Below are 27,916 nucleotides of genomic sequence, written 5' to 3'. Positions count from 1 at the left end.
AAGAGCTGATGGCTGTGAATGCCCGTAATAATCACTCGTGGCCGCCACCGTGCTGAGTGCTGGTTGACACCCCAGTCCCTAGAGAGGTAGGACCATGGTTATCCCTCTTTGACAGGTGGGGAAACCCCCACACAGAGTAGTGAAGTCTTGCCCAAGACCACATAGCTGGTCAGTGGAGGAGCAGTGTGGCGGCCAGGACCCACTAAGCTCTGGGAGATACTGCCCCCTAGTGCTAGCTAGGGCCAGGCCGGGGAATCAGACGGGCCTGGGTTTGAATCCGAATTCATTCCTTTTTTTTTTTTTTAAAGATTTTATTTATTTATTCGACAGAGATAGAGACAGCCAGCGAAAGAGGGAACACAAGCAGTGGGAGTGGGAGAGGAAGAAGCAGGCTCATAGCGGAGGAGCCTGATGTGGGGCTCGATCCCATGACGATCCCGGGATCACGCCCTGAGCCGAAGGCAGACGCTTAACCGCTGTGCCACCCAGGCGCCCCTGAATCCGAATTCATTCCTGACTTACAGGCTGGGTGACCATGCACAGGTTATTTGGCCTTGCTCAGCTCCACCTTCCTCATCTGTAAAACGCGTTGCTTGAAATGATGTCAAAAGACTGTTATGGAATGAAATGAGATGATGGGTGCCAAGTGCTCCCTGCGTAATGAAATACTCCAGCACTGATGAATACAGCAAGAAATGAATGAATGAGGGGCGCCTGGGTCCACTCGGCCCTCCAGAGATGCCCCCACCCTGGCATCTGCCGGCCTCCCCTCCTCTCTCGGAGCTCCCCTTCCAGGGTGGGGGTGCATGGGCACCAGAGCCACCAGACTACTAGGGGAGCCCCTGGCTTTTTATAGGTAGGGACCTTTTGTAGAAGAAATCCAAAGCCCTTAGAGTCTTTGCTGCCTGATAGCCGGAGCCCGGGACGCACAGTGTCAGTGAGCGAGTGAGTCCAGGAGGAGGAGCTGCTAAGAGAGATCAGGGGCCCCCCTGGGTCACACTGGGCCATTTGAGCTCCCAGGAGAAGATCCTCAAGGACTACACCCTCTCCTTGTCCCTGGCTTTCCGGTGGGACCCCGAGTTCTGCCAAGTGCAGGCCTTCTCCTACCTCTTGGTCGCTACACGTCTCCAGGTCTCCGCACTCACTCACAGACTAACCCGGGTGTTTCCAGGTGGCGTTTCCCCGTGGTTGCTGGGGTGCGCAGCCTCCGGGCTCTGGTGCTGGTGCCTAAGCGACCCTGCTCAGTAGCATGTCGGGCCCCTGGAGAAGGAAGACAGAACAGGTGAGTCTTCCTTTCTTCCTTCCTTTACTTGCCCCTTAACATGGGAAAGCACCTTTGTTCTTGGGATTATAGAAGTAATATATGCTATTGAAAAAAAGTTCAAATTCTACAGAAGCATCTAAAGAAGAGAGCAAACCGACCCCTCCTAAAGCATGTTGGGTAGCCCCTTAGATGGTGCAGATATTAACTATCTTCATCCAAGCAGGACCGGAACGTTCCACCGCACAGTGGTTTGGAATGCTGCCCCTTCTACCCCGTGTTATGTGACCACAAATAAGTTACTCAACCAGCAGTGCCTCGGTTTCCTCATCTATAGAATAAGGATCTGAATATAGTATCTCCTTCTAATGTTACTAGGAATCAAATGAAATTATCTCCTCCGAGGCCTTAGTACAGTGCCTGGTACACGGTGAGTATTTAGAAGTGTTCAGATCCTGGGCCGCCTGCGTGGTGAAGCGTTTGCCCTGGGCTCAGGTCATGATCTCAGGATCCTGGGATCGAGCCCCACATTGGGTTCTGTGCTTAGCGGGGAGTCGGCTTCTCCCTCTCCCCCTCCCCGCACCTCCCACTCGTGCTGTCACTCTCTCAAATACGTAAAATCTAAAAAAAAGAAGTGTCAGCTCCTTCTGCTCTTACTCCTCACTTAACACCTCCCCGTCCCCCAAGGCAGTGCATGAGATTCAAGTCTTCTTGCCCAACGGCCGAGCGGCCCCCTGCGTGGACGCAGTGGTTTGTCTATGAGTCCCTCTGGCTGAGTGTGAGTTTACCGGCCTAGGTCGCCTCATTTGGGTGGGTATTTATGTAGTTCTCAACTTGGGGGAACTATTGTAAACAATGTCCAGAAGTGTGGTCACACTGGCCAGTCTGTCTCCTTGGGGGAAATTCTCGGAATGGAAACTGTAGGTCAAAATGTTAGCATGCCGGGACGTGCAAGCTCAGAACTCTGGCGTGTGCACAGCTGGAGAATGTGGGCATGAGCAGGGCCCCGTGCTTGGGTCTCCTCCTTCTGTTTCTAGCATGCTTTGCGCCCCATCTCTGGGATGCCAGCTCCCACGTTTCCATTCCCAGCCCAAACCTGGTGCCGGGGCTCAGATGCCCGACTCCTCACTGGATGTGGCCACGAGTGGGCGCCTCAGAGGTCGCTTGTCCACGGCAGAGACCTGATGCGTTGCTGCTCTGCGACCTGGCCTCCCAGGGCCCAGGGCTTCCTCGTCTTGGTCAGCACACGCTCTCAGGTCAGAGCCCCTGCTCAGTGTCACCTTTGGCTCCTTCCTCCTCTCTCGCCATATTCACTCTGTAAGGGAGTCTCTGCTCTACCATCAGAATAAATCCAGAATCCAGTCCCTTCTCGTCGCCTCTCTCACCTGGATTGCTGCAACAGCCTCAAAACCGTTTCCACTCTCACCCCGCTCGGTCTAATGCAGCAAGCAGCAGGGGGATCTGTCAAAACAAATTACATTCCCCCCCCACCCCCACCCCAACAACTCTCTGTCTCGCTCAGCTCTCAGCAGGGCCTGGTATCTGCCTCCCCCAACCTCACCCCTAGTTTAGCGATTATCTGATGACGTCTCCTCTTATCTCCTTCCTGCCCGCTCTGCTCCAGCCACACTGACCTCCTCACGGTTCTTTGCATGTGGCAGGGAGGCTCCCACCTCAGGACCTTTGCATTTGCTGTTCTCTCCTCCCAGAATGCTCTTCCCTCTAATATCTGTGTGGCCCCCTTTCTTACTTCTTTCCTTGAGGTTGTTTTTTAAACACCAACTTCTCAGTGAGGACTTCCTTAATTTTCCTTTAAAAACAGATACACACACACACACACACACACACAGAGACCATTCTCTTGTTTCCTTTCTTGTTCTTTTCTTTCATAAGGGTGACCAACTATTCTGGTTTGCCTGGAACTGACAGGTTTCCTGGGACCCGAGAACTTTCTGTGTGTGTGTGTGTGTATTTTAAGTTTTATTTATTTAAGTGATCTTCACACCCAGCATGGGGCTCGAACTCACGACCCCGAGCTTGAGAGCTGGATGCTCCACTGACTGAGCCAGCCCTGCGCCCCTGAGAAATTTCAGTTTTAAAACTAGGAAAATCTGGGATGATTTGCTACTCTATTTAAGCACTTGTCTCATGTGATCGGCTCTACATTTACGTATTTATTTTGTTGTAAAAGAATGTAAACTCCAGGAAGGCAGGCATTTGTGTCTGTCTCGTTTGCTGCTGTCTCCCCATTACGGGAACTGCGTTTGGCTCCACCAATATTTGTAGAATGAAAGAATGAACTCATGGCCAGCCTGGTTCCAGAGAGATTGTGCCGATGAGGTTTTCTTGGGCTTTTAAAACACGCTACAGCAGGGAGAAAGCCTTGGGGTGGGGGCAGGCAAACTGCTGGGCCTGGAATGGGGCAAAGATCTATGGCTTGTCCATTTTGCCTTTTTTTTTTTTTAATATTTATTCATTTGTTTGAGAGAGAGAGAGAGAGTGTGGGGAGGGGCAGAGGGAAAGAGAACTGTTAGCAGACTCCTCCCTGAGCTCAGAGCCTGACACGGGGGCAGATCCCAGGACTCTGAGATCGGACTGAGCCCCAGCTGCGCCACCAGAGGCCCCCGCTTTGCCTTCTTTAAGGGCAGAGCCTGGCGGTGGCCAGCTGCCCGGAGGGAAAGGGCTCAGGGTGTCAGGCCTACACTGGGGCCACTGCCATCCCTAGTGGTCCCTTAAGGAAGAGCAGCCTCACCCTCGAGCCTGGGGCCAGAGAAGCGCGTTCCTGCCCTCTCCTCTCCTCCCATCTTTCCCCTCTTTCATCTTTCCCCTCTTTCCCTCCCCTGTCTGCTTGCCTGATGGAAAGAGTTGTTTGTTTGTTTTTAAAGATTTTATTTATTTATTTGACAGAGAGAGCAAGAGAGCACAAGCAGGGGGGATGAGGGAGCAGCAGAGGGAGAGGGAGAAGCAGGATCCCTGCTGAGCAGGGAGCCCGATGTGGGGCTCGATCCCAAGACCCTGAGATCATGACCTGAGCCTAAGGCAGACGCTTAACCATCTGAACCACCCAGGCACCCCTGGAAAGAGCTTTGACGTGGCTCTGACACCCACCAGCTGTAGGACCTCGAGCCAATGACTAAACCTCTTTGGGACTCAGTGTCCTCATCTGGAAAATGGGGATTATAACTCCTGAGGGTGAAATGAGATAATTCACCCAGCACGGTGCCTGGCCCAGTAGGTGTTTATTATTTATTATTCTGATTACTGTCGTGCCTGGCGCTTGACAGGTGCTCGACCGCGGCTAGCGTGCTGGCTCTCTTCTTCATCTGGGCGGCCCACACTGAGACTCGGGAGGACACTCCCAAAGCACCCTGTGCCTCCCTCATCCTAGACCGATGAAATCAGAAATCTCTGTAGTGGATATGGGCAGTGGTATTTTTTAAATTTTTAGTTGATTTGTTTGTCTTTTTTTAAGATTTTTTTTTTATTTCCCTGAGACAGAGAGAGAGAGAGCGAGAGCGTGCATGAGGGGGGCGAGCAGAGGCAGAAGGAGAAGCAGGCTCCCCGCAGAGCAGGGAGCCCAGGTGCGGGGCTCGATCCCAGGACCCTGAGATCATGCCCTGAGCTGAAGGCAGACACTTAACTGACCGAGCCTCCCAGGCGCCCCTTCATCGTTTTTTGTTTTGTTTTGTTTTTCGAAGCTTTCCAGGTGATACTCATGTGCAGTCCAGGTGGAAAACCATACCGTGACCAACAGTCCTGGGTTTCCGGGACTTTCCAGGTATTAGCACTGTAAGTCCTACGCCCCAGGAACCCCCTCAGCCCAGGGCAAACAGGGATGCTTGGTCACCCCCTTCCCAAAGGAAAAGCCCCACGTTATCTGAATCCCAGATCAAGACACACAGTCTGGGTGCCAATGACTGGAAATCGGTTGCTCGTTTGTTTTTTAAAGTTCATTTTTTTTTTTTTAAGTAATCTCTACACACAATGCGGGGCTCAGACTCATGACCCAGAGACCGAGAGTCGCATGCTCTACTGACTGAGCCGGCCAGGTGCCCCTGGAAATCGGCTACTTAAGAGCCCAGCTGGGAGTAGTGGATCACAGGGGCTGCAGGTCAGCCCGGGCTCTGAAGGGGAGAGTGGCCCGCCGTGGGTCAGTCAGACAGGTCTCCATCATTGGGCCCCCTGGGGCTCCAGCCACTGGCCGCCCGCTCCATGGCCTTCACCCAGCGGTCCCTCAGCTCCTCGGTCTCAGCCTTGAAGGTGTAAAGCTGGCCTGACTGCTGCAGCTGGAAGACCCGGGGGTCTGCCTGGGTCCCCGCAGTCACCTGGTAGCCCAGCAGGGGGATGGAGGTGTGAGCCCGCATGTCCTGGGGGGAGGAGAGAGCCATGGGCCACTGTCTTTCTGTTCAGCCCCACCGCCTGGGACAGCCAGTTTGAAGTCACATACCCACCCCTTGCTCCCCAAACACCCACGAAGCTGGGCGGACTGGCGGGAGGGCATCAAGGAGGAGGAGGACTGGCTGCCCGCTGGGCAAAGCTGTTGGGACCTGGAGTCTGGGCCCAGCTCTGAGAGCCTCTAACCCTCTGGCTGGAGGGAACCGCATCCTCACTGGGTCTCAGTTTCCTCCTCTGGCATATGGGGCCAACAGTACTCCCCCCCCCACACACATACCGCGAGAAGGCCAAGGTCTGGGAGGCACGGACGTTACCTGAGGAGCAGCGTAGACATAGAGGACGAGGGGGTCGTCCCGGGGGATCACACACCAGCCCCGGGGGCCGCTCTTGCCCCACTTGTCCCCGACCAGCTGCAGGAAGCTGCACATGAGGCTCTGCTCGGACCCTGTCGTGGACTCTTTCTAAAATCCAGAGAGAGAGAGAGACTGTCAGGGAACGGAGCACCCACTGTGTGACCAACACTGGACCGAGCGCTCGACAATCACTCTTTCTAATCCTCGCGGCACCCCTACAACGGTTGTCCCTGAGCCTCAGGAGGTCCCATCAGGGGCCTGTGGTCACGGAGCTGGTCGGTGGCAGAGCTGTAGTCAAGCCCAGCCAGCCCGAGCTTGGGGCAGGTGCTGAGGGGGGGCTTACCACCTGTGAATTGCCCCAGGGAACAAGACTGGGGCCTGAGAAGGGAGCGGGCTGTGTGGCCTGGTGGGCCCGGAAGGCATGAGCAGGGAATGCGGAAGACTGGACAGCGGGCAGAGGTCCGTGGAAGGGAACCGCCTTGAAACCTGGGAGCTGCGTTCAGCTGGAACGTGCGGGCGTCTTCCCGCACCTCCCCGGGGCCGCGGGCAGAGAGAAGGATGGGAAGTGGGACCACAGCTGGCTGGTCGCTCAGCACCTAGGGCAGGGCCAGCATGAGGTGGGCGCCTGCACACCTTTGCCGAGGGGAGGCCCTCCGCCCTCACCTCCAGGATGCCCCGCCTCTTGTCCTCCTTGTTCTCAGGGAGCACGTTTCCAGTGAGGAAGGTGAAGCAGTGGAGGCAGACGCGGTTGGGCCTATTGCCATCGTATCTGAGCTCGGCCCGGTAGTCGGAGCACTTGGCACACACCACCTGGGGGACGACGGGCAGGAGCGGTTGGGGCCTGAGGTGAGGCAGGGGAGGGCCGCACTGGTGCCTTGGCCTGGGAGGTGGGGAGCAGGAGAGCACCCACAGACAGGAGGAAGACAAAGCAAACTTCAGGAGAGGAATGGAGGCCGAGACAGGTGGTCCCCCGTGCTGGCAGAGGCCCAGCCTGGAGACCGTGGCGCGGGGGTGAGAGCTCAGGCTCTGCGCTCCCCCAGCTGGGGGCTCAAGAGCTGGCCCCCTGCAGGTGCCTCTCGATTCCCCTTTTGTGAGGGTGGCTCTTAATCCTAGGGGCTTCCCTGCACATCCCTGCATCTAATTCACTTCTCCAAGCTCTCTCTGCCCTCAGCCATCCCCCTTGATGGTCCCAGCCTCCCCACCAGGTGACAGCTCTGGGGCCTTTCATCCTCACCTGACAGCAAGGGGGCAGTGACCTGCCCAGGGCCACTCCACTCACAGGCAGCAGCTGGCCCTCCACTAACAGGACAGGTATTTAAAATTCATGGTTTAGCTTTAAGATTCATGCAAATTCTGTATTCCACTCAAGCCTAGAGTCAAGCGTGTTCTAATATAAAAATGATGGGCTGGTTGTTTTTGCCAGGAAGACCTGTCATGTATATTCAGTAGAGTGCCCCCCCCCCCCCGCCCCAGCCCAGCGTGGAGAAAGCCCCCAGGCAGGCCGACATGGATCATGCTGGGGGGGCGCGGGCAGGAGAAAGAGGCATGGCAAGACTCAGAGAGAAGCATGGGGTCTGCAGGATATAACTTCCGGGGAGTCTGGGGTGTCACCATAAGCCCAGGATGTGGGGTTGGAAATGGGGGGACCAGACACTGAGACCAGGGGGCCCATCTGGGTGGTGGCCAGCACAGCACGTGGCCTGGGAGGGACCCACAGGAGAAGGCCTGGCCTGCCCCACCCTCACTAGGATTCCCGTTTGGCAGGTGGGGAGACAGAAACTGGGCACCCAACCACTGAAAAGATGACTCACAGAACACAAAGGTCTGAGCAGGCATGAGAAACCCTGAAATTGGGCCAGGGATATCTCACAGAGCCCCGCACAGGGGGCTTCAACTACCTTGGGAATATTTTACTTCATTGAGACTTAAATATTTTTATATTGCTGGTGTGTATTTATTTTCTCCTCCACCAGCTTTTTAGTTGAAAAAACTTCAAACCTACGACAAGTTGAAAGAATAATACAAGGATACCACTCCCAGCAAACTCACCAAGCGTTAACATTTTTGCCACATTTGCTTTATCTCTCTCTCTCTATTTTTTTTCTGAATCATTTGAGTATAAATTACAGTCATCATGACACCGCACCCTCAAATGAATAGCCGTGGCTCCTCAGAACGAGGGCGTTTTCCTGCCCGTTCATTATGTCACTATCACACGTGGGAAATTTAACATCGATATGGGATTACCGCTCGTGATCACATTTTCCCCGAAGTTCCCTATAAGGGCCTCTGTGGCTGGTTTTGTTTCTCCCATCCACGATTCAATCAAGGATCGTGCATTTCATTTAGTTGTCAGAATGTTCTATTTCTTCCCTGTACCTTGAAGGTAGGTACATGGGTATTGTTATCCTTTGTGCCTCTTCGTAGTTCTTAATTATATTAAATACGTTTTTAGGAACTACTTCCCGAATTGCAAATGTGAATTGACTCAGCCCTTATTTACAGACGTGAATCACCAAGAACAGTAGCTAAGGCCCGGATCCTTTCTGTTCGGCTCTGCTAGAACTCACCGCTTACGTCTGAAGACAGGTGTGTTCCCAGTCCTTGAAATTTACTCTAGGCCCCAACTGCCATGTAATACATTTTGGGGACACCTCCCTGACTGGCCCCAACCTGCCCGGCTGGTCTCCTGTCTCCTGGAGGTCATTAAAGACTGAGGTCCTAAAGGGCTTTTCTGTTTACAGAGTAAACGGAGGGGGTTGTCAGGTCAACAGAGAACAGCTCAAGGGCGCCAGGTGCTTAAAAAGCAAAGCGAGATGTGCCTCTGATAACCGGGCCTGAGCTGATAAGAGGAGCGGACAGGTTCCTTCCTCAATCAGCTGGGGGCTGCTCCTCCAAGGAGCCGGGCCTGAGCTGCTGAGGAAGGAAAGGAGGAGCTCGCTACCACCGCCGGGGTGAGGAGACGAAGGCACAGTTAGCCACAGAACGAGAGGGTGCTGGAGGGCCGAGGACTTCCCGAAGAGGAGGGGCCCCTTAGCCGAGGTCACTCAGACGGGAGGACAGGCGTGGGGCTGGTGCGGTGGTGGGTGCAAGGCCTGAGGGGGGCCGAGTTTGCACGCCCCACCTGGAATGGGAGCCCGTGTCCTGGTGCTGGGTCTAGGGCTCTCAGGAACCGTGGTGAGGACGGATGAACGCATCGGGCTGGTTTGGGGGAGTGTCTCGAGCACCTCCTCTCACCCCTGTGAGCCCCATTTCCCCACGTGCAGAACGGGGATCGCAGAAGCCCCTGTGTCGCAAGGGGGCAGCGTGAGGTCCAAACAAGGCCACTCACGACCCTGGGCCAGAGGTAGCGCCCCGCGCCTCCGGGTTGCATGGGTTCAGGCCGGCAGAGCTGGCAGGGAGGCCAGAGGGGCCCAGAGCCGGGAAGGCGGAGGCAGAGGAGGGGCAGGCGGACAGGTGCCGGGGGGACGACTCACGTAGCCGCAGGCTCGGCAGTGGTGGCGGCGGCGCGTCAGGGCGTTGAAGGGCTCCCGGCAACGCATGCACATGGTGACCATCTTGTCCCGGACCCACTGCGGCGCCCGGAGGCCCAGCTCCCCCGACTGCAGCTGTTGGGCGGTAGGGTGGGCGCTTCATGACCCCCTTCTGTGCGCTCGGTCCACCTGCTCCTGGCAGGGGTCACGAGCACTGTGCTTCCGAGGGGCTTCCCCATGAAGCCCACCGACGACAAAGACCGCATGGCGGGTCAGGGACTACTCCTCCCCTTGTACAGGTGAGGAAGCTGAGCCCAGAGAGGTCAAGGGACTCCACAAAGACACCCAGCAAGCCAGAGTTTGGAGCTCAGAGTGGAAATCAAGTCCCAGACACTATCCCTCTCCCACCGCACTTGCCTCCCACCTTCCCTTGGTCTTAATGTTTCTTGGGCACTTTGAACCCAGACCTGCACCGCCCCACAGCCCGAGTTACACAGACTGAAATCCTTCCCAGGGAGCGTTGCACAGAGAGGCTCCCAAAGGAAATTTCTGCTAACGGGAGAACCTTTGGCACTGAGCCTCAGATGTGGGGGTGGGTGGGCTTTCTCGGGTCCCTTTCAATCAGTCCTGGTGGGTGACACTCCCCTGCCCTCCAAGCTGGGCTGGGCAGAGCAAGGAGAGGGAAGAGGCAAGATGCAAAGGCTTCATTTACTTCCGGCTCCTGGGTGTCTCCCTCAGGGCCCTGGACCGCGGCCTTGAAGGTTTCATTCCGCTTCTCGATTTGGTCAATGGCTGCTTGGCAGGCCTAAGGGGGCACGGGAAGTGGTTAGGAGGCGGCAGGGAGGGCGCGCTCATCTGTCCATCTACTGTCAGCAGACATTGCTGGAAGCCTGCTGGCTGCCAGGTGCTGGGTTCTAAACACACCCCGGCTGACTCAAGGGAGGAGAAACTGTTAGCCCCAGATGACAGATGTGAAAAGTGAGGCTCAGGGACTTTAAGTGACCTGCCCAAGGCCACCCAGCGAGGCAGTGAAAGGCAGCAAGATCTGAACCAGGTCTCATTCCAAACCACCACAGAGCAAGTCCCGAGGAAGCACGAAGCAGCTGGGCACGTGCACACACACACACACACACACACACACACACACACACACCCCTCCCTCCCCCTCAGCCTGGGTGGGTAGGCTGGGTTCAGGATCCCAGGGGCCCTGGAATGCTCTGATACCTGTATCCAGGAAATCATTTCCTCCTGGGACCTGCTCGGAAAGTGAACACAGGTGTTGAGGAGAGCAGCCGCCCCCAGGGTTCCGGCCCGGCCCGCCCCCCCCCCCCCCAGCTCCGTGCCTACCGGGCCTGCAGCTCCAGAGTGCGCTGCTTCCCCGACACCAGGAAGGAGTGGGGGAACTCCCCATCAGTCAGCTCCCGCACCTGCTTGGGAATGAGAGGGCCATGACGCGTGCAGACTCGTCACACCCTGCCCCCTCCAGGCACTGTGGGGTAGATGGAGGTGGATCGTGCCCAAGGAACAGTTCGAATTTGAGGGACGGGGATCAGGACCTTCTCCATGGCCTCCCTGAGTCTGTGGAGCCACGCGAATGCCCCTGCAACCAGGCCGCGCTCCGAGCACACAGGACGGCAAGGCTCCTGGAATTTTAGCAGCAGCTACATTGACTCGTGTGAGGTAGGAATGACAGTTTCCGACAAAGGATTCACCGAAAATGGAACTTGGGTCATCAACTGGGTTTGGGGACACGACTTTTTCAAGAGCAGACCGAAGGCCTGGAATAAGACCCTCTATCCCATACAGCGAAGGAAGAAGTTAGTTGCCCAATCCAGAGATCTGACAGACCCCCCGCTTCCCGTCCTTTGCTGTCCTCCTGTCCCGGAACCCCACAAGTCCACAGCCATTGTGAAGCCTGCCAGGGAGCGCTTACTACGTGCCGGCCGCGGAGCTCAGGGCTCTCCATACTTGTCTCAATTAACTGGTCCAGCTGCTGCTCGCACCAATCAACCCTAGCGCTTAGCCGCTGCGCACTTCCGACGGCAGCAACCGCCAGCGGCAGTCTCGCATAGCTGAATCTGGTCGGTCCGCCGGTTTACAAGAAATATGGGGGACCGTGGGACGTGCTGAGTGACACCTTAGGGGTGCAGTCAGCAAAACCCAGACTGTGAGAAACGCTCCCGCAGAATGAGCTGATTTCTTCAATTAATGCATGAGAAAAAAAGAGGAAGGAGGGGATGTGTAACGGACTAGAAGGGATGTCAGAAACTCATCCCAAATGATTCAAACACATCAGCTGTGAGAAGACATTTACGAGTCAAGGAAAACCAAAGGATCTTAATATTATTAAATAATTAGTATTAATTTGCTAGATGTGATAATGGTACTTTTGTCACCTTTTGTGGCAAAAAAAAAAGAGTTCTTATCTCTTACAGACACATACTGAAGTATTTATAGGTGAAATGATTATGGATCTGAGATTTGCTCTTAACTAATCCCGTGGAAAGAGGATTAGGAGGGGGATGTTGGGGAAACAAGACTGGCTTTGAGTTGACAATTGTTGAAACCAGGTGATAAGCATGCAGGGATTCCTTGTGCTACTTTCTCGGCTTAAAACTGTCCATACGAAAGAGTTAAAGAAATTCTTCACCGTAATCTTGGGAGAGAGATGTTACACCCTCATTTAGGAGATGTGGAGATGGAGGCTCAGAGAGGGCAAGAGACCCGCCTGAGCTCACACAGCAGCTAAAGGACAGAATGAGGATTCAAATTCAGGGTTTTGGCCCCCAAGGGGAAGGGGGAAGAACACCTATGCCCGCCCCACGCCCAGAGTCCTGTAAGCACAGCCCTGTCCCAGACAGTGTGGAGAGTCACAAAGAGAAACTAAGACGGAGACCAGAGCCCTGGTGTGGGGAACTTTGTTGGTCCACCTGCCACCCCAGCGGCTGTGTGTAAGGGGCGAAGGAGGGCTGGATCTGGGGGAAATGGGCCTGCCTGCACCGGGGGAGAGAGAAGCTTTCTCCCTGGGGGACAATATCGGGAATCTGGCAAGACTCCATGACTAATTGGTGAGGGAGAGGGGAGAGGGAAAGCAAAGAGAAGTCTAAGGTTTGGGGCCCAGAGGTAACAAGAAATACGATGCTTCTAGTAGAAAAGGGGAACTGAGGGGAGCTCCTGACCAGAGCGGCAGGGATCACCTCTGCAGAAGGGCAGGATGAAAGCTTCTAGGGGACATTTCCAGGGTCTGCTGTGCCCAGTCTCGACCACTCCCCAGGTCTGAGCCGGTTCAGGCCCCTTGCTAACCCATACAGTGCCTTTGTGCTAATTAGAAAAAGACACCCTTCTTCAAAACACTTTACTGACATCTGTTGGCAAACCGCATAATATTCAGATTTTGTTGGAACAAGACGCTTGACTGCCATCTGCCGGACAATGAGAATTGTAAATAAACAATCCACGATGGCTGTGGATGAGGCGTGCTCATCTTAGGGAAGGTGTGCTTGTGCAGTGCCCAACCTACACAGTAGTACATGGAGACTCTAGGTATGTATGTGCCTGCATCTCTTCCTTTTTCCCAGGCCTGCCTTGTGCAGGATGGCACAACATTAGGACCAACTCAGACCTTGGGGAGAATCAGCTGCTGAGAACTAGTCCTCCCTGCTATCCAGAAAGGAGGAAGCCAGGGGGAACCGTCCTGGTGGTCAAAGGCCAGAACTACCTTCAGACTGCACTCAGAAGATTGCACAGGAGCAGATAGCTGGTAGGGAGACAGCCCTGCACCTGCCTGGCCTGTGCCATTCAGGGGAAGGTGCCGTGCAGCTGTGGGAGCATCGGACACTCTGTGCAGGAAATGTGCTCAGTGGGGTTGGCAGGTGCCAGGAACCCAGCATGCACTGATGCTCTCGGTCCTGTCTCTGTGTATTTCCTCTTTAGGACTCTGTTTTGACCTCTCTATTTTTTTGGCTTTTCTATCTGTCAATCTCTGCCCCCCTTTTTCTATGCCTGGGTCTCCACCAGCCCTAAGACAGGGCTGCCTGTCTTCATTTCTGTCTGTTACTCTCCATAAACCTGCCTTTCTCAAGCTCACTCACCAAGGCTCCCAGACATACAAGCCTGCATACACCCTGGCCTCTGGGACATTCTGACTGCTCAGGAAGAGAAGCTGAATGCCCCGGGATGAGGGGCTGCATTCATAAAAGACCTGTCGGCTCAGGCATGGGGAGGAGGCTGGAATCCCCACAGGGGGCTCAGGTACCCCATGGGCCTTCAACATACTCAGGCTGCACCCCACTTCCGGGCCCTTGATTGGGCACCAAATGCCAGGCAAGCCCAGTCAGGAGCAAGGGCAAGGTCTTCCCTGCTGAGGGCTCTCAGAGGCCCAGGGCTTCTCCAGAGGACGGAGGGTCCTGGCTTAACTCCTACCTGCACCTCCCTCCTGGAGCAGATCCTGGGACAGGGCGGGGGAGGGAGTGACAGGGACACGGGATGGGGAAAATGCAAGCATACCAAGATAAGCTGGACTTGACCTCTGCTTCTCCCAGCCCCAGAGCTCAGGACACACTGGGGCTCAGGAGTGATCAGAGAGTTGTCAAGAAAGTTCCCCCGCTCCCTGATTTACTCCACTACGCCTGCAATTCTGCATAAGCTTTGCCCCTCTGAGAGGAAGCCTTCGTAGGAGACAGTCTGGTATGGGGATTAAGTACAGGGACTCCGGACTCTGTTTCACCTGGTTTGATTGCTGTATGACCCCAAGCAAATTATAACCTTTCTGGGCCTCGGTTTCCTTTCAGAAGAAAGCAGGGGAACCCTCTCACACTGTTGGCGGGAATGGAAACCGGTGCAGCCATTCTGGAAAACAGTATGGAGTTTCCTCAAAAAGTTAAAAATCGAGCTACCCTACAACCCAGCAATTGCACTACTGGGTATTTATCCAAAGGATACATAGTGATTCAAAGGGGCACCTGCACCCCAATGTTTAGAGCAGCAATGTCCACAAATATGGAAAGAGCCCAGACGTCCATCGACAGATGAATGGGTAAAGAAGATGTGGCGTATATATACGATGGAATAGTCCTCAGCCACTGAAAAGAATGAAATCTTGCCATTTGCAACAACATGGACGGAACTAGAGGGTATTATGCTAAGCGAAATAAGTCAGTCAAAGACAATTATCATCTCACTCATGTGGAATTTAAGAAACAAAACAGTTGAACATAGGGGAAGGGAAGGAAAAGTAAAATAAGATGAAAACAGAGGGGAGACAAGCCGTAAGAGACCCTGACCCATAGGAAACAAACTGAGGGTTGCTGGAGGGGAAGTGGGGGGCGATGGGGTCACTGGGTGATGGGCATTAAGGAGGGCACCTGATGTAATGAGCACAGGGTCTTATATGCAACCGATGAATCACTAAATTCGACCTCTGAAACTAATTAAAAAAAAAGACTTAATTTTTTTAGAGCCATTTTAGGTTCATAGCAAAATGGAGAGGAATATACAGAGATTTCCCATATACCCCCCCCCCCGCACCCATTATCAACATCCCCCACCAGACGGGGACATGTGTGAGAAGTGAGGAACCTACATGGACACGTCACGACCACCCAGGGTCCACAGTTCACAGTAGGGTCATTCTCGGTGTTGCGCCTTCTGTGGGTTTGGACAAACGCGTGACGACAGGCATGGCTATAGCGTCACACGAAATAGTTCCACGGCTCTTAAAATCCTCTGTGCTCCATCGATGTGTCCCTCCCTCCCCGCTAACCCCTGGGGACCGCTGAGCTTTTTACTGTCTCCATAGTTTTGCCTTTTCCAGAGTGTCCGAGAGCTGGAACCATACTGTGTGTAGCCTTTCAAACTGGCTTCTTTCACTTGGCAAAATGCACTGAAGAGGGCTGCCTGCCTTTCGGTGGCTTGATCGCTCCTTTCTTTCTATCAGCGAATACTGTCCCGTTGGCTAGATGTGCCACCGTTTACTTCCTTATTTTTTTAAACGGGACTAACTACAGATACACTCACACACAGGCAGGTACCTAGATGTCCCTCAGGAGCGGGCTGGCGGAGTGAATTATGGCACTTGCACACCCGGGGACACTCCGCGGCCACCCGCAGAAGGGTGGGGGGCTCCGAGTGTCCCGACGCGCACGGATCACCAGAGTTAGCACTTAGGGAGAAAAGCGGAGCGCAGAACAGTGCCTATGGGAAACAGTTTCACTCTTTATGTGAAACCTGAGTAAGGAAGCCATAATAAATATATTATTAGTTGTGTCTGTGGAGACTACCTCCGGAAGGCCTCCTAAGAAGCAAAGTCTGTCTCCAGGAAGGGGCTTAGGGGACAGAGTGGGGAGGACACTTCTCATTGTATGCACTTCTTATATTTGATTTGGGGATGTGTATTATCTCTATTTTTAAGTAATGAAAGTGTTATTTTTAAAAGAAAAAAAATGAAAATGCAAAGGAAACTAACAGCCCTTCCACTATAGGGATATATGAGAGTCTGACGGGGTGAGGCAGGGCCCAATGCAGGGGGACCAGCCAGTCAGTGGGCACTATTATGGGCTGCTGTCCCCGTGTTTGTGGCCATCTCTGGCTGGGGACACACACCGTCCAGCAGTGGAGCTGACAGTGTAGACCCTTACCTGTGGCCTGCCGCGGTAGCCTCCCCTGGGAGCGGTTAGCCATGCAGAGTCTCAGGCCCCGCCCCGGACCTACTGACTCAGGACGTGCATTTTAACAAGACTCCCAGGGGCCTCATGCACGTATTAACGTTGTCAAAGCACTGGGGTAGTTGATAGGGAAAGCAGACAGAGGCCAGGCCAGGGTGGGCATGGCCCCAAAGAGGCGGCCAGGCCTGTGGGCACCCACATGGGAGAGCTCTGACCCCAAGCGCTTCCGCCTCCACGTTGGCCCAGGATCTGCCAGGTTTGGGTTCTTGGACTGAGAACCGAGCGCAGACCCTCCTGCTGTTCCCCATACTCGATCCCACCCTTGGGACGAAGCCTGACAGTGGGTAGGGTGCCTCTCACCTTCATTCTGGCCACATCGATGCGGGTCCTCACCTGGAACTGGGCGCCCACCTGGATGACCTTGGGTACACAGTACAGCAGCATATTGTTGAACTGCCAGAGACACGGAACGGTGAGTGGGTGCGTAGTGGCGGGGCAGGAAGGATGGGGGCAGGGCTTCCCTGCGAGTGGGTGGAGCACCCCCGCATCTCCCTCCCCTCTGGCCACGCTCCGGGCCAGCTCACAGGGGCACAGGTGTGATGAGGAAGGGGTGGTCTAGCTTCCAATCCAACGGGGATGGTCACCGAAGGGTCTCCATGTCTGTGGGCATCCAACTCACAAAGGCCTTTCTCACGGGGGCTCAGGGCCCCAGGGGCTTATGGGATGTTGCAGCTCCCTCGCCCAGACCGCCAGGTAGGACCAGTTTCCAGATTTCCAGGAGACCCCCTGGCTTCGTTAGTGCAAATCTGGGTAGTTCTTTGTAGCGGCTAACCTAATTCCCTGCTTTGCGCTCCCTAGAGTGCAGTTCAAAACCGCAAGGTTTGGAGCCAAACAGACTGGGTTCAAATTCTGACTCTGTTGCTTCCTAGGGCCTGAGAAACCCCTCAGTTGGAAATCCCTGAGGCCTAGAGGCAGCGTGTGACTTGTCTCAGAGGAGGACCGAGATGCAGGCTCTTCCCCGTTTCTCCTGCGGTGCCAGGTAGGCAGCAGGCAGGCAGGACCTGGGGCGGAGTGGCCTCTGGACTGCCCTCTCCAGCGCAGAGGGCGCTTAGCATCCCCGTACCAAGAAAAGGTAGCGCTCCATGGGGTCGCTGCGGCGAAAGGAGATTTTGAGGACGGGGCCCTCACGGAGCAGGGTGTTGGAGGGGTCCACTATGTCGTCCTCGAGGCCCAGGCGCTGGTACACGTCCCACAGGTCTTGCAGCCGCTCCTGGGACAGGGAGTGCACCCTCAGCTGAGGCCAGGCAGGGCGCACCTCCTTCTGGAAGGTTTGCCTTGTATGGACAGGGACAGGAGGTGAGGGGGAGGATAGCAGGGGGCCAGGTGTCACGGGGCGGGATCAGGGGAAGAGCAGATAGAGACCTGGGTGGGCTGGGGGAGGCAGAGAGCTGCAGGGAGGAGGAACAGGGCCCCTGGGGACGCTTGCTGCTCCCACCGGACGGCCGGCTGCTCACCATCTCAGCGATGGCTGCGTTGGAGTGCTGAGCGGCCGAGAAGATCACGTCAAGCGCTTCTGAAGGGAGGCACAGGGCCAGAATTATCTCCTGAAAATTTGGGGCTGGGGGCTGAGGCAGGAAGTCCTTGAGACTTAACAAAGTGGCCTCAGGGCCTGCTAGGAGTGACCGTAGGAGCAGCCTGGCCCCGCACACGAGATGACTGGATGATGGGGCCGTTTCCCACCCAGACTGGAGAGACTGGGCGCCACTGAAAGACAGGGCTTGGCGCTGGGCTCCTGTGGCTCTCATTGCTCCCCAAACCAAGCCGGACCCAAGCGTGCTGTGGAAAAGAGCATGGGCTTTGGCATAATACAGGCATGACTTCAAATCCCAGCTCTGTCCCTTTCTGGCTGTGTGACCTTGGGCAAGTTGCTTGATCTCTCTGGGCCTTCGTGTCTATAAAAATGGCTAATGGTATAGATAATGTCTGTGAAGTGCCAACAGTCAATGTTGATAGCTGATTGTTATTCTGACCAGTTTAGCAGGTGCTCAATCAATAAAGGGGAGTGGCTCCAACCTCCCTAGCCCTGCGCACTCCCGGGGGGTGTCCTCACTCTGAGCATCGGCCTGGTCTGGGGCCTGGGCTGGCAGCTTCTGGACGTACTCCCTGAGCAGCAGCTCGTAGCGTGGGATTCTCTGCACAGGTTCCAGCATGTGGTGTTGCAGCGTCAGGCTGCCCGAGGCCTCGCTGCCCTTGGGGAGGGAAGGGAGGAGGAAGAGTGTGGGGTGAGAATGGGGAAGGGCGGCTCGGGCTGCCAAGAGGGTGGGGGGAGTGGGCGGGGCAGGCTGGCCCTGGAGCCGTGCAAGCAGCCGAGCCGGAGGTGCCCCAGATCCCTGGGGGAAACCGAGGCAGTACACACTGGGGGTGGCGGTGCGGGCTCAGCCCCAGCCCTCACCCCACCTCACCTGAATGCGGGTGATCGTCTCCTGGAAGGGAGCAGACTTGTCGGTCCAGGTGGCCAGCAGCTCCATGGCTCGCTCAAAGTTCTTGACATACTCACTGTACATCTTCAGGAACGGGGCCAGTTTCTGGATCACGTCGCCGATGCGGGGGGTGGTGGTCCTGCAAGAGGGCCACCCAGGTCCTGCCCTCAGCCTCAGGACCTCCTCTCTTGACTCCAGGCAGGGAGTCCGGCTCTCCGAACCCCACCCTCCCAAACAGTCCTTCCGCTGCACTTCTGGGTACAGGCATGGGACATGTCATCCTCACCCACCCGTGCGTGGTCCAACCCCTGCAGACTGTGAGCCCCTGAGGGCAGATGCTGTTCTCCACCCGCAGACCCAGTGCAGTGTCAGGCCTGCAGCACGTGTCCTGTAACCACTTGAGGCTTCCTTTTTTTTTTTTTAAGATTATATTTTTATTTATTTGACAGAGGAGACAGAAAAAGAGGGAACACAAGCTAGGGGAGTGTGAGAGGGAGAAGCAGCCTTCCTGTGGAGCAGGGAGCCCAATGTGAGGCTTGATCCCAGGACCCCAGGATCACGACCTGAGCCGAAGGCAGACACTTAATGGCTGAGCCACCCAGGCGCCCCATGTGACCACTTGAGGCTTCTGACATAACGGGAGCAAGGGCCAAGCACCGTCCAAGACACGCTGCGGGTCTCATCCCATTTAATTCTCACAACTCTGCGGGGGGTAGTCATCGGCCCATCTTAGAGATGAGGGAACAGCCTCAGAGGGGTAAGAGCATGTCCAGGGTCATACTGTGGTAGGGCTTGAAGGTTAGCCCAGGGGCTGTGACAGCAGAACGTTGAGGGGCCTCCACGGTCACTGAAGCTGGCCTGCCTGAGTTTGATTCCCAAGTGTGCTGCTTACTCTAGCTGTGTGTTCTTGGACAAGTCACCTAACCTCTCTGTACCTCATTTTCCCATTGGAAAAAAAATGGAATGGTCATAGGCATAGGGTCGCCTTTAAAACAGCAGCAGCAACAACAACAAATCCCGGGGGTGCCTGGGTGGTGCTGGTGGTTAAGCGTCCAACTCTTGGTTTCGGCTCAGGTCATGATCTTGGGTCGTGGGATCGAGCCCTGAGTTTGGCTCTGAGCTCAGAGTGGAGTCTGCTTCAGATTCTCTCTCCCTCTCCCTCTGCCTCTCCCTCCTCCTCCCTCTCTCTCTCTCTCTCTCTCAAATAAACAAATAAAATCTTTAAAATAAAGGACGCCTCAGTCCTCACGGCATTTCTTTAGCAAAATATATAAAGCAAGTACTTCCATCACCAAATGCTTCCATGGTCTCTGAAAATGAAGACAGTTTCTTGCATCAGCACATGGGGGCGGGTTTGAAGATTCAGTGAGTTCATAGGTGTGAAGCCCAAGGCTGGGCATGTAGGAAGCCCTCAGTTAGCATCGGCTCTTTCTGCTGGCTCTGAAGTCCTGCAGCCTAGTGGGGACCTGACCCATCCCCTTCCCCAGGACAAGCACACGCGCGCGCGTACACACACACACACACACACACAGCCCCTCAGTGCTCATGGGTCCAAGCCCCTACTGTGAGGCCAGTCTGAGCCCAGAGGAGGAGACTGTCATGGACACACAGCAAGAGCAGGGGGCCCAACAGGCCAAAGGCAGTGCAGTAGGGGCTGCACCCTGACCCGGCCAGAGCTGCGGTCAGGGGGGCTCAAGGGTTCGTGGAGGCGCTCTCACCACTCGTCCAGCCGCCGCTGCAGCTCCGGGAGGAAGAACTGGGCGTGGAACTGGTAGATGGAGGAGATGTTGGAGAAGATGAGCCTGACCACGTCCTCGGGGAAGGCCTTGCTGGCTCGGGCCTCCGTCAGCAGCTCCTGGAAGAACACCTGCAGCCCCGCTGATGGTCACTCGGCCTGAGGCAGAGAAGCGCCACCCGCACACCCGCCGGGGAGCGATGGGCACAGCCGGGGGGGCTTCGAGGCCCCTCCGTGGTTTGCTGGATGCTTCCACCTCTTCAATCTCCCACCATCCTCGAAACAGCCTCAGGAAGAGAGAGAGGGGGCTGTACTCGGCCACTTTACAAATGGGCAAACGAAGACCTAGGGGCTCAGGGACTTGGCGGGGGGCTGGCCGCTGCTGAATGTCGGGAATGGGCCCATCTGGCGTCAGTCAAGGTCTCGGACCCCACCAAGCTAAAGATCATGCTCCAGATGGGCGAATATTTAACCCTCTTGCTTGGGGCTGCTGCTGCTGCTGCTGCTGCTTTTTAAAAAAATTTTATTTATTTGACACAGAGAGAGAGAGACAGCACAAGCAAGGGGAGCAAGAGAGGGAGAAGCAGGCCCCCCACTGAGCAGGGAGCCCAGCATGGGGCTGGATCCCAGAAACCTGGAATCATGACCCAAGCCAAAGACAGACGCTTAACCGACTGAGACACCCAGATGCCCCTTATCTGGGGCCTCTTAAGAATGTGTGAAGGGGTAATAACGGTGAGGATGTCGGGTGTGGGGGTGACAGATGAGGGTGTTGTGTGGGGCCGGAAGGGCCATGCGTGCTCTGCTACACGCGAGGCCAGCCCAGGCACCGGGGGTGAATGGCAAGTGGCATTAATGCCCTAAATCCCGATTTCTGCCCCAACTCCAGCCAACGGGGTAAAGGACTGAAGCTTCCTCGAATTACATCCCAGGTCCTAAGTCTCAGCGTCATGAGGTGTCCAGAAGGGAGAGCGGAGGTGAGGTGAGGAGACCTGGGTGCTGGGGCCCAGGGTAGGATAGGGTGGTGTTCTGGCGACTGACCTGGTCTAGCAGATGGAGGCGTGCCACATAGGCCTTCTCTGTCTCCAGGAGCTCCTGGACGATCTTCTTTTCCTCAGGCTCCTGCAGGCAGGTCGAGGGGAGAAAGAGAAGGAGAGAGACAGCTTTGGTCTCCTCTGATGGGCACCCTGGGTGCCGTCTCCAAAGATGTCCCAGTGAATGCCCACCTCCTGGTGCCCATGCCCTCCCACCATGCATCTGGGCTGGCGCTGGGATCGTTTTAACAAAGAATGGGGCAGGAGTGAGGCTGTGCCAGTTCTGGGCCTAAGGCCTAAGAGGCCTGGAAGCTTTTTGGAAGCTTGTGCTCTTGGGAGCCATGAACCACCACATCTGGAGGTCTGGCTGCCCCGATGGAGAGGCCATGTTGAGAGGAGAGGCCCAAAGACCTCACTTATAGAGAGAAGAGCCAAGGGCCCAGCCGTGCCAGCACCCCGGCTGAACCCAGCTTCTACTGTCCCTGCCCAGGCACCAGGCTTGAGAATTGAGCTATGTTGGGCATTCCAGCCCCGGCCACCATCTGACTGCAGTCATGGGAGAGACCCTATTATGGACTGAGTTGTGCCCCCCTCCCCAAATCCATACATTGAAGCCCTAAAGCCCCAATAGGACTGTATTTGGAGATAGGGCCTTTGAGGTAATAATCACAGTTAAATGAAGTCATAAGGGTGAGGTCCTAATCCAATAGGACCAGTGTCCTTAGAAGAGGAGGGACAGACACCAGGAGAGTATGTGCATGAGGACACAGTGAGAAGACAGCCATCAATAAGCCAGGACGAGAGGCTTCACCAGAAACCGACCCTGCCAGCACCTGGATCTTGGACTTCCGGTGTCCAGAACTGGAAGGAAATCTATTTCCAGTAAGCTACCCCGTCTGTGGTATTTTGTCATGGCAGCCCCGAGCTGACTACCACAAGCCCCAGGTGAGATCAATAGAAGAACGATCCAGTAGCGTTCCAGTCAAACCACAGAACTGTGAGAAATAATACATTGTATTCAGCCATCGCACTGTGGAGTGCTTTGTTATGCAGCGACTGGTAACCAGAACATACTACTATGATCACCACCCCCCTTTTATAAATGAGGGAACAGGCACAAAGAAGTTAAAGAGCTTTGCCCGAGGTCACCCAGTTAGGAAGCAGAAGCTCTGGGGCATGATCCCTGGCTGTCTGGCTCTAGGGTACCCGGGATCATGCAGCCTAGCCCTTGAACTCCACAGACAAGCAAACCGATAGCCAGACCAGGGAGGGGACCCGTCCAGGATCAGTCTCAGGGCAGGCTTAGCACTAACCTCTATTTCTAGTTGGGATTATTTGCCTCCTTCGGTGGTTAAACTGAGGCCACACCTGGGAAGGGTACCAGTTCACAAAATGGAGACTATTCCAAGCTGTGTGGCCTTGGACAAGTTCTTCAAGCTGTCTGAGTTTTGATGTCCTGGCCTAAAAGACTCCCACAGTGAGGGGGGTGTGAAATCATGCCAACAGTGGGGTACATTGTAGGTGTTTAATCAAAGGCCATTAAGAGGGGTGAATCTAGCTTTCAACTGATCTTTGGTGACACAAGACCCAAGTGCTGGCTTTGGCTGGGAGAGAATTTGCTGGGAGGAGGTCAGCGAAGGGGTCCCCCTAGATCCCCACTTCTGCTCTAGCCCTCAGGCACCTGCGTCCCTGGCCCAGGGTGGGTCCCAGGCTGGCAAGATTTCCTCCAGGCCCCACTGGACAGCTTGTTCTTCAGGGAGCTCAGGTACCTCCTGCTGACCGTCCTGGGCTCGGGCCCCTCCAGGGTCTCCCCGGGGTTGGGCCCCTTCCACGGCTCTGCAGCTGGGGGAGCCCTGCACCCAGGGCGGTGATGTTCAATCTCCAGCTTGCAGACTCTGGGTGCTGCGCCTGGAGTCCTGAGGCGAACAAAACAGATCTGAGGGTTTCCCGGCTGTAAAATAGGAAGAATAGCACCTCCCCGGTGGGGATCGAGGGTGATCAATGCAAATCATAGGTGTGAAGTCGCCCCTGAGAGCTTGGCATTCAGGAGGAATTTGCTAAGTAAAATATCCACTTCCTTCCCCAACGTCTTCTTGGAGGGAACTCCAGTCTTCAAAATGAGTCAGCTAGACTTGTTTTGTTTTCTGGGGAACTACCTACTTCCCTCTTTAAAATGCAATGAGGAACCCTTCCTCTGCATACAGTGCTTTCTAAGTGGTCCCAGCCTCTTAGACCACCCTCACCTGTACAACTCACCTCTGTTTTTAGTCTCTGCAGCAAGTAAGGCCCTAAAATCTTAGTAACCTATACATAGAGAGAAGATGGGAGCCATGGAACACTCTACAGGGAGGGCAGAGCTGCTAAAGCTGGGGCTTTTCAATGGGAACTGTGCCCTCTACATCTCCAGTGGTGGGGGAAAGCCTGTCTGGAGGCAGTTTCCTTGTTCCTCCAGGAATGGGTCTTTGAAGGGAGCTTTGTGTGTGTTTATCCTACTACAGGGTCTACAGGCTAGGTAAATTCTTTAGATAAAAGAGGCCACCCTCGCTGAATATATCCCATGATTTGGGTTGTGCCCATTCCCTTTGGTATGGAAAGTCTTGCAATGAGACGGACAGGCTGGTCGATGGAGGACCAGACAGGTATAAAGTCTCTAAAATTCTGAGAAAGGTTTTCATTTCTGGTTTTGCAGCTAAGAAAATGGAGGTACAGAGAGCATAAGTAACCTGCAGCTAGGGGGTGCAAAGGTGGGCTTCAGATCAGACATGCTGGCTCCTGAGCCTTTGCCCTAAACTGCCCCTCCCCATTTGAGTCAAGGAGAAACGGGTCCAGAGGGTCCATGTGTCTGTCCCGAATCACACAACTGGTTGGCAGTAGAGAGAGAGAGGATTGGAAGCCAGTCCCCAGTGGCTCCTCATGGTCTCTCTACCCCTGCCTGGCAGGGTGTCCTCAGCCCGCGGAAATAGGTGGGCCTCGGGCTTTCTGTTCTACATTTGGTTTCAGCTTCTGCATTTCCTTCCAAGTGTCGCGGCCAGCTTCTGTTTCCTTTTCACCCCTCAGTTTCAGATCAGCTAAGGTGCTAGGAGACCTCACAAGAAACCCAAAGCCAAGGCTGCTGGCACAGGGTCCCTCACATGATAAGGGGTGGCTCTCACCCTGCGGGCAAGGCCTCCTCTGACCCCATTCTGGTCTGCGGGCTGCCTCCTCCTGCCCGATATTGCCTGGGCACAGCCCACATGCCGAGGGTCTCCACTGGGCAAGCCTGGCCTGTTGAGTTGGGTGGTGCCCTCTCCCCACAACCCAGGGGGCGGGTGGTGGGCCTGGAAGGCGGTGCCTGGAGCTGTCCTCGGTGCTGAAATAGAATGTGTCTGGCAAAGAACCCTGGGAGAAGCAGGGTAAGGTCACCAGCTCAGGAAGCTGAACTGCCCTTCTAGGCCCATATCTATGCCACATCCACCGTGAAACCCACAGAAGTCTTTGTCTGCTCTGAGTGCCCTCAGCACAGAATCTAGGCTCCTCTCAGGATATCTACTATGACCTGGCATCACAGTAATTCCATGAGCTTAATTTCCGAAGACAGAAATCCTCCCGGCAGGGATCATTCTTTTAGCTCCTGTGTCTGTTATGGTTCCTGGGTGATGCTGTGCTGTGCCACCCACACCCCCTTCAGGACTGAGGCTCTCTTCCCCCAGCTGCTGGCAGTATGGTGGCAGATGGCTACTGACTGGGTCCCTCTCTGGGAATTGCCCTCCCTGGAAGACAGCTGCCTCATCCCAGATTAAGTCCATATCCAATGACTAGTCCGTGTGGGGGTACAAAGACTCCTTGCTTCGCCTCAATTAGAACAACCTGAGGGACATCTCAGCTCCAGAGCTCCTTGGGACAGGCTGAGGCCTCTGTTGCAAGTACACACAGTTCAACTTCTCCCAATGCTGCATCCCTCACCCAACAGGTGTCATTCCGAAGACTATCTCCAGTAAATCTACTGAAGCCAATTTCTACCTTAGAGTCTATTTCCAGAGAATGCTACCTACAACAGTCCCTAACACAGTCCTGGGTTTAAGAAATGCCTGCAGAGGGACACCTGGGTGGCTCAGTCGGTTAGGTGGCTGCCTTTGGCTCACATCATAATCTCAGGGTCCTGGGATCAAGTCCCACATCGGGCTCCCTGCTCAGTGGGGAGCCTGCTTCTCCCTCTGCCTGCTGCTCTCCCTGCTTATGCTCTGTCTCTCTCTCTCTGACAAATAAATAAATAAAATCTTAAAAAAGAAAGAAGGAAAGAAAGAAAGAAAGAAAGAAAGAAAGAAAGAAAGAAAGAAAGAAAGAAAAGAATTGCCTGCAAAGTAGAGTAATGTTACACAGACACAGACAGACAGACACACATACATACTACCCCTGCCAGGGCCACCAATGACCTCCACACATCTGGCCCAGTTTTTTTCCCTTCAGATGGAAGCCCCTACATACGAACTTAAAGCATTCTAAGCCTCCCTGCCTCTCTGTACATCCAGCATCTCATCAGAAATGGGAATAGAAATAGACCTACCCTCAGGAGGCTGTTAGATAATTAAATGAAAAAAGTCACACAAGTCACTTAGAACAGTGCGCCAAAGGTAGGCTGCTTGTACATCCGGGTTTGCCTGATATAGTCTCAGCTTTTCCTGTTGCCCCTCCCCTCTGCCAAAAAAAATTTGATGGCATCCACTTCCAGTTTTAATTGTGCCCTGATCTGAATGATAAATTACATGGTTGTCCTACTTATAAAGAGTAAGCGCTTGGTAAGTATTACTATTATTTCTGAGGGAAGGCAATGGGTGCAGTCCTGCAGCCCAAATGCCGTTGGGCCCACCCACGCTCACTTGTAACTACACACGTCTGGACGTGTGTAGGGGACAAACATACCAGTGCACACACCCTCCCCGCTGCCCAGCTGCTGGGGCCTGACCACACTCCTCTATGTTGCAAGGAGCCCAGGCACTGCCCAGACAGGAGGAGGTGTCCAGGATGGGCCCAGAGAGAGAACTGCTCACGGTGAGGGCCCAAGGTAGCCTGGGCACTGATCCTCAGCCTGGAAACTGGGAGGGCCTGTGCTCTGGGACCCGGCGGTGGGCAGAGGGGGACCCGGCGGTGGGCAGAGGGGGGCCCGGGGTGGGCAGAGGGGGGGCCCAGACTGAACAGAGGAGCTAGAGAGAGGCCGCCAGTTGGCCCTGGCGACCCTTCCCACCCCCACCACCCCATACCTGTTGTTCTCAAACACAGTCACCAGATTGGACACAGATGACAGCTGCTCCTTACTCTCTCCCTCCATTCTGCAGGCCTCCACGGTGGTCCTCAGCTACCCCTGAAGCAGGGAGGGAGGCCTCCAATCAGCACCCTCAGCCACCCCCACCTGGGGTCACAGAGGGGCTAAGGCATCCTGGAATGTGCTCTGGGTCTTTCCAGAGGGCTCAGTAGGCCAGCTCCCGGCTTCAGAGTAAGGAAGGAGGAAGTGGTCCCAGAGCCACAGCCCCAAAGGGGAAAGGCCTGTGCTTCCTCGCAGAGGGAGGAGCCCACGCGGGCCCCACCCCTCCCTCACAGGGTCTGACCTTTCACTCCAGCACACCTCATTCCTCATGCCACCCTAAGGGGGCAACGAGGCCCAGAGGTAGTTTCTGGAGCCAGCCCATGACCGATCTTGGCCAACCACACTTTCTCATAAGACCTGGTGGATTTTACTTAAGGCTTTCTCAGCAACTTCTTTTCTGCATCTGACCAGCTGCTCACTGCTGTGAGGAAACCACTTTTTTTTAAAAATTAAAAATAGATCACAGACCCATTAAGGGCTAGCAAAGAGGAGAACAGAGCTGTTCTCACCTCCCCACCGGGCGCTCATTTTAATGGCTGCTGTCTCCACCTCCTTGCCCCAGTGGAGAGCAGCTTCCTCCCTGAAACTCTGCTAATAACAGCTAACGCATACTCTTTTTAGTGCTTTACAAGCATTTTCTCATTTAATCCCACAATAGCCCTATGAGGCCGGCCCTATGACTACCCCCCTTTTACAGAAGAAAAAACTGAGGATCAGACAGATAAGTACCTTGACCAAAGTCACCCAGTGAGGACACAAGAGAAGTCAGATTTCCAAAGCAAAAGTGAGTGGCCTACAATTCCAGTGGAGATTTTGTTGAGAACCTGGATGCCCAACCACATTCTTGCTGCATCATCCTCAGACTTCCCGGCTCTTAGCATGCTGGCTTGTTTCTGCTGGAAGCTTCCTCTAATCACCCTCTACCGCCGGGTCCCCCAGCCCTTCCACCACAAACGTCCATCTGTTGTATTCCCCTTATTCCGGCCTTGCTGGCCCTTCAGGGCTCTCCCACTGGGTTCTAGTCTCACTGGTCCTGAAGCAGGGCCCTCCATTGAGATTCGTCTTTGTCCTGGAGCATAGGGACTTGATTGCTGAAGTGCCTGGCACGGCTTCCCGCTCCAGCACCTGCAAACCCCTGGGGGCCTTACACACCCAACTGCCTCACCAGCTTGGAGCTTCGCT

The 27,916-nt window shown here is 55.0% G+C and overlaps 1 protein-coding gene across 4 annotated transcripts; it reads right to left on the bottom strand.

Annotated features, from left to right (window-relative positions):
- Positions 1 to 307: 307 nt before the first annotated feature.
- On the bottom strand, positions 308 to 26,883 carry FGD2 (FYVE, RhoGEF and PH domain containing 2). 4 transcript variants are annotated; one of them, XM_087858189.1, is made up of 17 exons: positions 26,631 to 26,883; positions 23,075 to 23,309; positions 21,401 to 21,481; positions 20,343 to 20,491; positions 18,607 to 18,763; positions 18,255 to 18,393; positions 17,659 to 17,717; positions 17,268 to 17,414; positions 16,505 to 16,597; positions 10,830 to 10,909; positions 10,707 to 10,737; positions 10,195 to 10,287; positions 9,486 to 9,617; positions 9,134 to 9,295; positions 6,673 to 6,819; positions 5,971 to 6,117; positions 308 to 1,260 (listed from the first exon to the last, which is right to left on the bottom strand). In XM_087858189.1, exons 1-17 carry the CDS (start codon positions 26,696 to 26,698, stop codon positions 1,228 to 1,230), a joined length of 1,953 nt encoding a protein of 650 aa, XP_087714315.1. In that variant the 5' UTR covers positions 26,699 to 26,883; the 3' UTR covers positions 308 to 1,227. The 4 variants fall into 4 exon arrangements, 3 of the variants coding, with proteins under 3 accessions (XP_087714315.1, XP_045642288.1, XP_045642290.1); XM_045786332.2 differs by lacking the exon at positions 308 to 1,260 and adding an exon at positions 2,812 to 5,628; XM_045786334.2 differs by lacking the exons at positions 308 to 1,260; positions 9,134 to 9,295 and adding an exon at positions 2,814 to 5,628.
- Between the last annotated feature and the right edge of the window lie 1,033 nt (positions 26,884 to 27,916).

This window comes from Ursus americanus, chromosome 32, assembly GCF_024610735.1.
Source record: "Ursus americanus isolate L20-20 chromosome 32, mUrsAme1.1.p, whole genome shotgun sequence".
NCBI classification, from domain to species: domain Eukaryota; kingdom Metazoa; phylum Chordata; class Mammalia; order Carnivora; family Ursidae; genus Ursus; species Ursus americanus.
Note: the sequence above shows the minus strand (reverse complement) of the source record. Positions and strands in the feature narration are given on the sequence as shown.

Coding starts and splice junctions, on each gene's coding strand:
- FGD2 (XM_045786332.2), bottom strand. CDS start 26,698: ATGGAGGGAGAGAGTAAGGAGCAGCTGTCATCTGTGTCCAATCTGGTG. Junction 23,310..26,630: donor ACTGTGTTTGAGAACAACAG/GTATGGGGTGGT, acceptor TGTTCGCCTCAG/GACTCCAGGCGCAGCACCCA. Junction 6,820..9,133: donor GACACGGGCTCCCATTCCAG/GTGGGGCGTGCA, acceptor GTCGTCCCCCAG/GTGGTGTGTGCCAAGTGCTC.